General features: G+C 32.5%; 1 protein-coding gene across 16 annotated transcripts in view; it reads left to right on the top strand.

Moving 5' to 3' along the window:
- SEMA3A (semaphorin 3A) overlaps positions 1-13,761 on the top strand; it is an 859,827-nt gene that overhangs the window by 780,926 nt on the left and 65,140 nt on the right. For all 16 annotated transcript variants that reach the window (XR_013829775.1, XR_013829776.1, XR_013829777.1 and 13 more), the window contains 2 exons: positions 4,143-4,300; positions 6,889-6,956. Coding sequence is in view for 10 of the 16 variants with exons in the window: in XM_079931561.1 (XP_079787687.1) it covers positions 4,143-4,300; positions 6,889-6,956 (226 nt within the window). In the remaining 6 variants the exon portion in view is untranslated. The remainder of the gene's footprint in view (positions 1-4,142; positions 4,301-6,888; positions 6,957-13,761) is intronic.

Genomic DNA, 13,761 nt, shown 5'->3' with positions numbered 1-13,761 from the left:
GAAAAAATTCTTACAATAACTAGTAGGAAACTAAAGATAATTTTCGTTGCCCTCGTGCTTTTGACCAGTCTCATATATGTCCTATAAATATATTTCTTAGATCACTATTTGTTGTAAATTTTCATTTATAGCATTTCTTTTTTGGTCATTATAATATAATTTACTCAGTAATTATTTTCATCTGTCTATCCTTTAAAATAACATTGGTGAATATTTCAGAATATAAATAAATTTATAATTTAATTTGTATGTATAAACAGAATACATTATATAGGGTAATAAAATTATGCACTGGACTATATATTTTTGGAGGATTTTTACTTAAAAGTTAATTTTACTTTTTCAGTAGTATTGTGTGCTAGAGAAAACATTTAGTTTGGCTAAATATAAAAGGGAAGCAGCAAAATGGTCGCTGCCAAATGATGTTATTAAACTCCATGGATTCAAAGGTTAAGGGCAGCGTGTTAAATTAAGTCTTTTCATTCACGTTGAATGAATGCTTTGGCAAGACTCTTAAGAAACACAAATGACTTCTAAATGCTAAATGATATGGGCAAAACAAATATAATTTTAACTTCTAATGAATTACCTTTTCCACATAAATGTTACCTAGCCTTTCTATCCAGTATATCAAAGGTAACTAAAAAGAAAAAAACGGCTTGGATCCTGAGTTGAAATTAATTATTAAATAACCTAGAAGAGAAAGCCAGGAAGGAGTAGGGAGCCCTTTACTCACTGTAAACTTACATACAAGTTTTGTATGAAAACTTATATACAAAATTATTGAATCTGAGAATGATTTGGTGACTCTTATTTCTTAACTGTTTACATGTTGTATCTCTGACCATACATTATTCCTCATACAGGATGCTAAAATACTGTGCCACTGAAACTCAGTATATATCCTTTCCACACATTCATATCAAAATAGATTGATAATCTCCAAGTTATTTAGAGAAATCCAGAGTGCAGATATTATTGACCTGATACTGTCATCTTACACTTCGTAAGTGTGTGTTCACCTGTTCTTGTAATCTAAAAATTGTCAAATGTTGGCAAGGAAATCCGGGGATTTCCAGGATAGTAGCTAGACCAGGATATTCTTTCCTGTAATGATTTTTTAAATTATTTATTTATTTTCTGCTAGACTTCTTTGTCAACGTTAATTACATTGCATCTAGTTTTGTAAAACATTTCTTTCTGTTTTAACATGTTTAAACCTACCTTAAGAATTGCCTATTAAATGTAACATGTTTCACCAAAAAACAAATACAAACAATTTATCAACCTAAAATACTATGTTAGAAGAAAGTGTCCCTAGCCTTCATTTTTCATTACTGGAAAATTTTCACAACATCAGATGGAGTTTCATTTCCATTCAGATGTGACTGGAGTTTGATTTCATTCAGATGTGACTCAATTTCATTTATGCTCATGGAAATTTTAAAACTGAGGCAGTAGTTTCATGAGGGAGAAGCAGTGTTGCAACTAATTTTCTGGTTAAGTGGGCTCATCTCCTGCTATGAACCACAACTTGTTAAGGAGGTTAGTGAGAAAGCCTGTGGTGATGTTAAATTGGGCAGAAAAAGCACGTCAGGTTATTTACTGGTGACTGGATTATGCTCAGTGGTGCCTGCAAGCGTCCCCCATATTTCATTTAAATAGCATAATTCATTGTGAAAATCATTAATAGTACTGCAGAATAATCGTTAAATATAAACTACATTGAATTGTCTTTAATTTGGGGCATTTTATCACACTTTAGGTTTTCATTACAATAATTTCATTTGCCATATTTTTGGTTTCATATTCTTCTCATGTATTATTTCTCTGATTTTCTCCTAAAGGAATCTGACAGGTTTAGATGTTATCATTTGGATAACAACTCCTTTACTACTCAATGCCATATTCTTACAGAAATCCATAAGTATGAATTTCATTCATGCTTCTTAAAAGTTATTGGCCAAACATAGAAATCTTTTTCTTAGGTATAACCAACTTGGTCAGTAGCTTTTTAAATAGTTATGACCACAGTATATGGTTTGGCATGTCTGTATTCACCAATGCCAACCATGCTTGTAGAAACTGCTACCCCATTTTAACTAGTTTAATTGTTGTTTAAACATTATATTTGTTTCATTTTTTATCATATTGAGATTGCTTGCCTTCAATACAATCTAAGTTTTTTTTTTTTAAAGGTGCTTTTGGAAGAGAGAAAGAATAGGAGGGAAAAAAAAGAATAAAGAATTTCTTTCCATTAGTTAAGTTCCCTGTTAATATTTTTCAAATTATGATCAACTGTTATCACATGCAGGTTCTATAGATGCTTTAAGAGCGGTACAAATCAATATAATTTTCTCTCAACCAAAAAACTTAATAATACTTCATCTTTTCCTCCCAGAGACTTTAACTACCATTTCTTAATTTGACATGGTTTGTAGCATCTTTCAATATAATAATACAAGGTGAATATAGTAAGAAGTTGATTTTCTGTAATATATTCCATATTCTATATACTATACTATGTTCATGTACTATAAATATTCTTCACTTACTGAAATGGAATAAGCAATCAGTATATCTGCCTCCATAATAATTTAGTTTTTATTGTATTATTTCTTACCCCTTTTTTTCCCTTTCTTACATTAAGATATAAGTAAGTTGGTTAGCTTTCAGCATATAATTATTTTCTAAAGGTACTCCTTATACCCTCAATAATTTCATAGATTCTAATAGTTACTTATATCTTCATTTAAACATATCTATTTACATATGTAGTCCCATCTTTGAGAGCCTTTTGGAAATGCAGTTTTAATTATATCCATTGCTGACTGTTAGACAATTTGTTATAGTAAAAGAGCACACCATGGTTCAGAGACTGGCTTTTCTGTAACTTATTTTCATTTATATAGTGGAAAATTAAAATACACTTTTGAGGTCTTTTTCATATGTACTGTCATGTTTCAGTATTTTCACAACTTTTATTTAATGTTTTATTATAATTATTCAATCATCTAAAGCAAGAAAGGGAGCTATGACACCAATTACAGTAAAATGTAGAAAAGTCACAAAACAGTCTTATTTGTATGTCATTTTGTATTTACATAAATTTGCAACTGGTATGCTAAATTGGTTCAACTTTGTTAAAGGTATTTTTTAACTTGTATTGAAATCCTGAAGTAGTTACTGTTAGAAAGCTTTTATCCCCCCAATTCTGGCTCCTTTGATAATTTCAAATTCACTGAAGATAGTGGCAGCTTAGACGTTTTATCTAGATGCATACTTTAAAGATCTAGTTAAACATGCTCATTTTATGAATAAGGAAGTTAAGTCTTAGAAAAATTATGTGAAAGGCCCAAGATCACAAGAGAGTTAATGTCAGGCAAGACCTAGGATCCAGGTATGTTGATGCCCAATACCCCACTTTTTCCCACAACACCTGAGTTTTTTGTTCAAGTCCACGGCACCAGCCAGAGTGTACTTGATTCCCCTGAGATCTTTTGAATGAGAAGTAATTGAGTACTTTTGTTTAAAGTAATCTTCCTGGAGGTAGTGCAAAGGCAAGACATTTAGCATTGAGCAAAACTTCTTACCAATGCAAGTGCCAAAACTTCACCCTTTCCCTTCTTATAGGAGGGCAGACTGCATTACAGGCAATTCAATAGGGCACCCAAGAGTCAAAAGCAAAAGATCCCTGCCTCAAGACCAATCAGAATACATGACAATGTAGATAATCTGATTAATCAAAATTATAAACAGTAGAAATTTAAAAAGCAACCTAAGAGCAAAAACTGAAGGTTTGAACTTTACATTGCTCAGTGTCTTACTGTCTAAAATTTTTTATTTTTATGAGATTTAATTGACATATAACTATTGCTGTCTTCCTTTATCTTCCCTTGGTTTTACACTTATAAAATATACCTGTTTCAGTCAACTATTTAGATTTTGGTCTTGCTCTATTTTAAATGGTCACATTTCCTGCCAGGCCTTTGAAGAAACTACCAATAATGGAATGTTTTTAAACCCACAAATATAAATGCATCTTTGCTAAGCTGGAACCTTTTTTTGTTGTTGTTTTTAAGAAAAAAATAGATTTGAAAAACAAGGTAGATTTTGTCATTAACAGTAAACTCTTTCCACAGCAACAACTATATATCGGCTCTACTGTGGGAGTCACACAGCTCCCTTTACACAGATGTGATATTTACGGGAAAGCCTGTGCAGAGTGCTGCCTTGCCCGAGACCCTTACTGTGCCTGGGATGGCTCTTCATGCTCTCGCTATTTTCCTACTGCAAAGAGGTAGGAGGAATATTAGAAATAAACACAGTGTTTCGTATTTATCTTATCTGATTCCATTTTTGGAACAACTTCTTCATATAAATACATCATCTTTTTTCTGATGAATAAAATGAGGTGTTATACTTCAGGGAACTCTTAGACACCTCCTAAACGTTGTACACAAGCTTGGTTTACTTTTGTTTTAAAAAACAAAAACACTTTCTTAATTTGACAAAATAGTCATTTCAACGTATTCTCTACTACTCACTTAAGGCTACCTTTGCCCCTTGATATTCACCAGTATTTTAGAAACAAGCAATAGTAGATGAAGTAATATACAATACTTGCTAATATAAACCTAAAGATTAACAGTATGCACATGAACATATTGAAACCTTTAATAGAAATTAACATTATTAAGCCAATGCATTATAGGAGCAGTAAAATTTGTTTTTTTATCTTAGCTAATGTTTTACAAGAAGGTAAGAACGTGTCTTTTTTCATTGCTAATGAGATGTGTTCTACAACATTTGGATCATTTTAAAGGTTTTGGAAAAATATTAGGGAAAAGAAATAACCCTAATATCTACTTAAATATTTTGATTACACACTAGATAATATTGACTGTAGTGTTAAATCATCTACAACTTAAATCTTTCATATAGTCAGTCCATATGGATTAAAACACAGTTACCTTGTTAATAATAATATTAAATAATAAATATTAAATATTAAATTATTATTCCACTTAATAAATATGCAATTTTCTTAAGCCTTCAATATTCAGAATTTAGACAACATGTTAGTATTACTTTCATATACGTATTGACTTTGTTGGAAGTTTAAATTTAAAACAAGAACTTAGTGTGGAGGTAATGTGTTATTGATCAAAGAAACCATGGATAATTTAATAAATAGGAATATGCTGTTTTCACAGCAATTAAATTAATTAAGAATAAGGTTTTATGCTTCTTAAAACCAGTTAGCTCTAAAGGGCTTTTCATGTTGCTTGAAAGTGTGAAATTCATGTTTGAACTAAAAATGGGTATTATTTCCTTTCCATGTGAAAATGTATAACATTGCCTAATTTAGTAATAATCCATTTGAATTTTAAGCTTTTATTAATGAGAAAGAAGATAAAAATAAGATCATAACTACGTCTATAATAAGTTAAAAAGCTGGATGTTATTATACATTTGAAATGTGTTTATTGCATACCTAGAATCCAAGATTGAAGGAATTATCATTAACACATTTTTGTTGTGCCTTGCAGATTTTACTTAATCCAATTTCATGTGTCTTTGAAAAGGATGTTTAGAGGCCTCACAATTTATATATTCTTTGTGACGGCATTTTTCAAAAACTTCAATGGCAATAAAAAACACCTTCCCAAATGCTTTGTGGTTCATGTTTCACAAGTTCCCTTGTTGGCTCAATTTTGAAATGTGCAACATCTGTTTGATAGTCTCACCAATTCTACAAATAGAAATCTATAAATACCTGGGACTTCTAAATTTATGAATACAGTAACAAATTCCATGTTTGCAATTCTCAGTGGCCTTTGTGAGAGCTCTTTTCAAGGATGGTAACTAACTTTGCAGCAAGACAATACCCGTTAAAATAGATGCAGAAAACAGATGGGCAAGTGTCCCCAGTCTTTTCGAGTCAGTCACACAGAGCCAATCTCCAGTTTTAGCCTTCTACTCCAACTACACATCTAGTTGGCACCACAACGGCTGGAGCCAACCTCCTTCCTCCCAGTCAACCAGTAGCCAAGTGTAGAGGGAGGACTCCCAGAATGCACTGTAAGTAACATGATCTGAGCAGTAGAATGCAGGAGAAATTAATTTTGAGTTCTATAGCAAATTTAGCTTTTCTTTTAGAGGTAAGTTTGTCTTCTCTCTCACCTTCCTCTGATAAAAGGAGGAGCCTTGCTCCACGGTATTTGTTGTTGTTTTTGTCCTTTTTTTCACTTTGCAGGTAAATTGGTTTGCAATCAAAACCATGTAATCATAAAAGAAATGTTTTATAAAAAAAAGTTGGTATAGCAACCAAAAAGAAAAATTAAAGACTAACTTACAAGTAGAATTCATAGTCTTAATAGTATAATTTAACAAAAGTCTATTTAAGGAATTATGTGTAAGTATTAAGAGAAAGAGAACATTCATGTGAGTTTTAATTTTCAGGCTTACTTCCTCATTAGAGATTAGGAAAAAAAGTTTAATTCTATTCATTGAATAAATGGGTTGCTCTTCTATATTTTGTGCCTTTTCCTCAGAATTTAAGGTATTAAGAATTTTAGATTTTCTAGATGTTAGATACTTACTGACTGACATTCAGTAGCAAAAAGAAACCATGAATTTTCTGTTATCAATACTTTGAAAAACTTTTTTTTCATTGTTAGTACATTTATATACTATTTTCCATTTTGATCATCTTGCAGACTACTGTTATAGGTATAATGAGCTACTTTTAAAAAATCTTTTAGGCAGATGTAGATGCATCTCTTCTGATAAACTTCCAGGGTCTTTGACTCTTCTCAGTTCTTATGACAAATTCCGAAGAGGGAATAGAGATACAGTAATAATTTTTAAATATAATTGTTTTAGACGCACAAGACGACAAGATATAAGAAATGGAGATCCGCTGACTCACTGTTCAGACTTACAACACCATGGTAAGTTATAGCATTTTTCATCTTTCAACTTGCTAACACCAGGGTAAAACCATAAGCAATAATGCGTATACGCACACATGCATACGCACACATACATACACATGCATACAAGTTATACACCTCTGCCAGAATACTTAGAGAAGTGCAACTGAAGAGAAAGAAAATCTTGTAGAAAGAAAATTCCAGTGAACACAAAGTGCTGAATTATGTTTTATTATTGTAGGTATGATAAATTCAGGATGTTAGACCCTTACGAGACTTAATGCTCAATTTTCTCATGTTAACCAAAAGGAGTCAAGTTTAAGCACACGCTTTGTATGTGGTAGCAACCAGGGAGTAGTAGGCAGCAAATATATTCATTTAAATATATCAGAGAAGAAAGTGTAGTCTTAAAATAAGCCATGCAAATTACTCATTAATATACTCGTAATATAGACCCAGTATATTATTACTGGGTATCCTACTCAAGTAGAAGATGGTTTGGATGTCTCCACTCTGATTTAGTAGGATAGTCCCTTGAACTGGGGATTTTGGACCAAGTTCATTTTATGTTTCCTAAATGATGTCAAGGCCTATTTAATGTCAAGTTGCTTATTTAATGATGAAATATCAACCAATCTTCATTTAAAACGCAGTAAAATGGTAGTATAGCTCATCCCCCCCCCACCCCCACTTCAACCCTTTACAAAAACAATAATTAGGCTATGCTTCCCCCTGCTGGGAAAACTCAGCAATGACATCACTGCTAACGAGCAGCTCAGTTAAAAATGGCTAAAATATCAAATATAAACATTTTACATGTAATTGAACGTAATTATCCTTTAACTTTTTTGGTGCGTTTTACATTAATCTTAAAAGCAGGTATACTATTTTTTATCATTTACTTGGATTTGATTTACTAATTCTGTGTGTAGAACATTCATGGTTCATGAATGTTAAGAAAGAAAACACACTGTACGAATAGCACCCAGCAACATTCCAAAACCTAGTTGACTTTCTGAAAGTCCCTGTGTGTATCCTACATGTACTGGTATGTGATTCATGAATGTCCACACGGTTGTTTGGGGGATGCCAATACCAGGAGACAGGTAGCCACAAATTGGGCCTATATTTTGAATTCATTTTGCTTGCAAAATTTCCTTATCTGTTATTTGTCTGTTATCCTGTCTGTTATCGCTCTCATTATGAAAAAAAATACCACTAGATTGGAGCATATAAGTTTTTGTCTTTATACGGATTTAGTGCATTGTTGACACATCCTCATTTAATTTTTCGGATGGCATATTTCAATTGGACAACAAAATATCCACTAGTTTTCCATTTATTTCATGTAGAAATATTGAATTATGATCAGCAGCTTTTCAACAATACAGCATTATGAAATATTCCTTTTATTAAAGAGTATATTTTCTTAGATATAGAGAGGCTAATGATAACTAACTAGAAGTAAAAGAAACAAGATGATGTAAGTAGAGCTCATTTCCAATCAGATTTAATCTCCATGTCAATATGGACCTTGCTATTTTGCTCACTTTTTTATCTCTAGGTCTGTAACAGATGCAATATTGTGAATATTGTAGATATTTACTAAATATTTGTTGAATGAATTATCTAAATATTTCAAGCTATAGCATAATACTTACATACTTTTGTTTCTCAATAGAGATTTGATCTAAATAGCATCCGTTATTTATTGTGAAAATGATTTGTCATACATTGTTATTAATACCATTGTATTCAGAAGTAGAATCTTTAAGAAATATCATAAACCAATTAACTAATAAATTATAGTTGCAAACCACTTTATGTAGGATACCGTGCTATGTTTTGAAGATCGCTAGAGAAATATATATATATATATATATATATATTATTAATACATCCATTTTTTTTAGCAATCAGTCCCTTCATAGACCCAGTTAGTGTTTTTTCAAAGTGATATATATGCTGGAATTATGAGTGTACATATATACAAGGAAAAGTTGACCGAAGTCATACTTTTTTTTAAAGTGAGGCTGTGGATAAATAAATATTATTAACAGTTGAATGAATGGGCTTTGGAGAGTGCTTCAGATTTTAAAGTTATGTTTTGATGAAATTAGAGTGGTGCAACCCTATAAACTTTGGGAATATAGAATTGCTTAGCTGTAGAAAGTAAAATGAATGTGAATAACTTTTTTCTCCTGATTCTTCAGTTGGAATGAATACTGTAGGGAGGAAAAATAATTTCTGTGTTTCAATGTTACTGAGTCTGTGTGTGTATATAAAAACAACCCCAAGTAGATGCTTGTGATATATGGGAGGAAATGGTAAAATAGTTCAAGAAGCTCTGCAGTAGTAAAAACATTCCTTTTTTGAAGGCCTCTTTATTCCTTGTCTGCTTGTCTTGCTAATTGACCAAACATAAAAAATATACACCATAGATTACAGTAAATTTCAAATGTTTGGAAACTAAGTCAGGCATTCCCATGTGGTCAGACTGAGTCTTACCATTAGGAATCAGTGAATTATCTTGGAATAGGTGATGTCAATCTTTGACAGTAAAATGGGCAGAAATCCAGAGCTCAGCCCTATTAAATCATGTATGTTACCTTACTAATGTCCCATCTCACATTGAATAAAATATATGTGCTCATATGGAAACATATAAAGATATGAGATGTTTTCACAGAAATTGCTAAGCAACCTGAAGCCAATTATACACTTCAGGACCATCAGTTCCAGCTGTAATCGTAAACATATTGGGTAAAACTCTATATTTTACATCTCCTGAGGTTTTAATAGAGGGACTGTATAAAATAACTCAGAATTAAGGTGGAAGACATTTCACTCTCGATGAAATCTTTAACACTTACTCAGTGCTCTGTTCGCTCTCTTGTAAAGGCAGCACTAATGGTGAGCTGGACCGGGTGAAACAGAAGAATCCAGCTCCACTTCCCCTTGGTCCAGCACACTCTCCCCCATCACTGGTAGCCTTTTGCCTTGGGAAATTTCAGTACAAAACCCTAAATATATCTGCTAGCAGATCTTCTTGTCTTCCCATTCACTCATACACAATGCTAACGAGAAACCTCCAGTATGTTCCCTTTCCTAACATAACTGTTGTGCACAGAATTGGAGCTTGTCTGACTTTGCATTCAAGAGCATAAGTGGTTGAGTCAATTTACCTTTAAACTACCTCTCATTCTTCCTTCTTTACTAAACGAGCTGTATTATGATCTACATGTCCAGAAAGGAAAAAGCTATACCAGAAGTAACAATTTTTGAAAATTAACATCTTAGATTTTTGCATCTTTGAAATATTTTATGTCCTAACTTCTACATTAATGCCATCATTGAATTTCACTTTGTAATAGTTCTCTTGGCTGTTCTACATACATGCATTTCCTTTCCAAAAACCCACAGTAAAATGTTGGCAGAATTCAACCTTCTTCATTATCTCCACAACTAGTTCATCTCAGTTTATGTCTTGGTTGGCATAATTTAAATGAAATCATTCCAAAATTGTTCCAGAATTTCATAAAATATCTCTGGCAGTGTCATCTTTATGGTGTGCAGAGCTATAAATTTAGTATTTTGGAGCAATGCTAATCTGGTCTGTGCTTTAGCTTCTTTTATACATGTAGAAAATCCAACTATGAGTCTGAGCATTTGGCCCCAAGAGAAGCCTCAAGATTTGATAGATGAGCTGATGTCAGTCCTAAAAAAAATCCCTAACTTTAATAAATTACCAAATTGTATCAAGTCTAAGACGTCACTGAATGTAAGATGCACCATTATTTTATGTACTGCTTAGAGAGAAAAACTGCCCAAAATGGACAATCTAATATATGGTCCCAGCATCAAGCCAGAACGCAATATGTTTCAGTATTGGCACAAAGGAGAAATAAATTCCCAACCGAAAGAAGATAGCAAAGAAATTGGCCTGTTTTACTCCTTGAACCACAAAGGTGGCCCTCATGAAGGTTTAATTTCTGAATTCACAAATAAATTCCCAACCGAAAGAAGATAGCAAAGAAATTGGCCTGTTTTACTCCTTGAACCACAAAGGTGGCCCTCATGAAGGTTTAATTTCTGAATTCACACCAACGGGGTGGACCAAAAGCTTCAGACAAAACTTTAATTTAAGGAGCTGTCAGCTTAGTAGGGTCTCATGTGTCTGGAAGAAGTAAGAACAAATTATTTCTGGAAGAAAGCAACTTCAACTCAGATGGAGAACAACTGTAAGACATTCTGATATCAGAGATGTTAAAATATAAAGGAGCACGCATCCTAGAATGAAATTATTATAGTAGTGTCTTCCATAACTTTTGTAAACCTTTTTTGAAACTGTTTTCACTGGAGAAAATCAATCATCACCACAGTAGTCTTCTGACATTACGTTAGGCCAATAATCCATTTATTCATAGCACATGTATGCAAGACCTGCACACACAACCTGAATAAGAAGAATAAGAAGAGGTTTAAAATATTTTGTGCTATCATTGTTCCTTATTAAAGCTTTTAAATACATCATCAGAGATCACCCAACTGTTCATACATCTATCTGTTGTAAATGAAAAGTTCTTAAACATGCTGTATTTTTTAATTCCAAAACTTACAAGGAAAACATATTAAATAAAATACAAGATGGTATTTTTATTATTGTTTATGGAAGGTTTCTACTTCAGCAAATGGGTGTTTTCCATCATCTATCATATCTCTTCGGAAAATGTAAATTGAACATTAAAGTTCATGTTTCCTTATTTTTAAAGGTGTAAATTCACATGGTAATTTTACTCTGCCATGTAAATTATATGTGTTTTCTTGGTAAAGAATTTGTTATAAAGTCATGAAAATAAAACATATCAGACATTTAATATAGACTATATAGTACAGTAGATATCTTCATATTGGTGTTGCTTTTTAAAATAATTGAGTTTCAGCCCTCCCTATACTAAGAAGCATTGAGGCCTCTGATATCCCAAGATTATTAAGCACGTTATTAAAATGGCTTCATAGTTAACTTCAAAACATGTCAATTTAATTTGTGTATTTTAAATCAATATATACCTTAAAAATAAGATACTAGCGATTCTCTCTACAATAATTACCTATGAACAATAAAATTAAAATATCCTAGTCATATCTCTCTGTTTATCCATCTACCTATATATACACTGACAAGAGCATTTAAACACAAATCCACAGGTATCTGTGAATTCAAGGAAAGCTGGAAACTCCTTGAATTGTAAAATTCGAAGTGCTGTATTCTGCTTGATAATTATTTCCCAGCACCAGAGACAGATCTTAATTTAGGGCATAAAACAAAATAGTGTAAAATTTAAATTTATTTTAGCAATTTGATAAATTATAAGTTTAAATGTTCTCTAAGGTTTCATTAATTGAGTCTTTTTTGCACTTGAGAAATAGATGTATTGAGCATATGGACTTTAATACATATGCACACATTTCTAGGCACATGTATGCATGCAAACTCACATGCAACAAACATTTACTGAGAAACTAGCTGGTATAAGCATCACACAAAACACTGGAGAAATATTATACTAAGCATTATTGTGATGAATAAACAACTAGTACCCCTGTTATATAGCTGTAAATTTGTGTTAAGTGCACTACAGTATATAAGATTATTAAATCAGTTGTTAACCATCTTAATATTCGGTCAGGCCCAAAATATACATGAATGTCAAGGATGAGTGTTAAGGATGAGTGAAACTTTTGTCTTCTTTTTTTATTTTATTTTATTATTATTTTTTTTGCGGTATGCGGGCCTCTCACTGTTGTGGCCTCTCCCGTCGCGGAGCACAGTCTCGGGACGGGCAGGCTTAGCAGCCATGGCTCACGGGCCCAGCCGCTCTGCGGCATGTGGGATCTTCCCAGACTGGGGCACGAACCCGTGTCCCCTGCATCGGCAGACGGACTCTCAACCACTGCGCCACCAGGGAAACCCTTCTTTTTTTATTTTTAAATATTTTATAGCTTCCCAAGAGTTATTGATTCATCCATGAAATGCCTTTTCAGCTACTGCTACTTTAGGAGATATTTATTATTCATCCACTTGAAGTCAAATTAGAGTCTTTTCTATTGATAAAGTACCAGTTGTATTTCTGGAGAAAATAATCAGAATCCAGTAAGAAAAATCTAAGTAATGTTGTTTATAATAAGAAGTGCATATCTCCAGCTTTCTGTGTCACCATGAGTTGGTGGACAACATTTCCTTTCCTCCTTTGCTTGACCTTTTACATTGAATAATATTGGCAAAAAATTCACAGTGTAAAATATTAAAATTACAATGTGATGAAAACAAGTGGAATTAGATTTCTCTTTATGTAGTTTGGCAACTAATTGAATTTGCTAAATATTTAAAATAATTTGCAATTATTTTCCCTCTCCCAAATTGTTTCATTATTTATGAAATTCAGCTTTTTAATAACCTAAAGGATGAGAATATCAAAAATGACAGCAGAGATCAAATAGTTGAATACATATATGGTTCACTACCTCACCTATCTCTGTCTTTTCTACATGAAATCAAATTTCCTAAGATTCTTACATTATTAGCATTTCAATCTTGGGAGACATTTATGGGGTTAAAATGGAGAGTGAAATAAATGGAAAGCTGAAATGTGATGCCTTCTGTTTCTGCTATATTGGAAGAGAATCAAATACTAAATAAGGCCTTTAGCAACGTGATATTTCTGGCCAAATGATGGATATCTTGACTTTTTGTTGTTACAAAAGGAAGCAATTTATTTAACTTCTTTCTTTCCTCCCATTCTTTCTGGCTTATTAGCCTCAT

This window comes from Stenella coeruleoalba (genome assembly GCF_951394435.1).
Source record: "Stenella coeruleoalba genome assembly, chromosome: 9".
Classification (NCBI taxonomy): domain Eukaryota; kingdom Metazoa; phylum Chordata; class Mammalia; order Artiodactyla; family Delphinidae; genus Stenella; species Stenella coeruleoalba.
The sequence above is the reverse complement of the archived record's forward strand: the minus strand, read 5'-3'. Positions and strand labels throughout refer to the sequence as shown.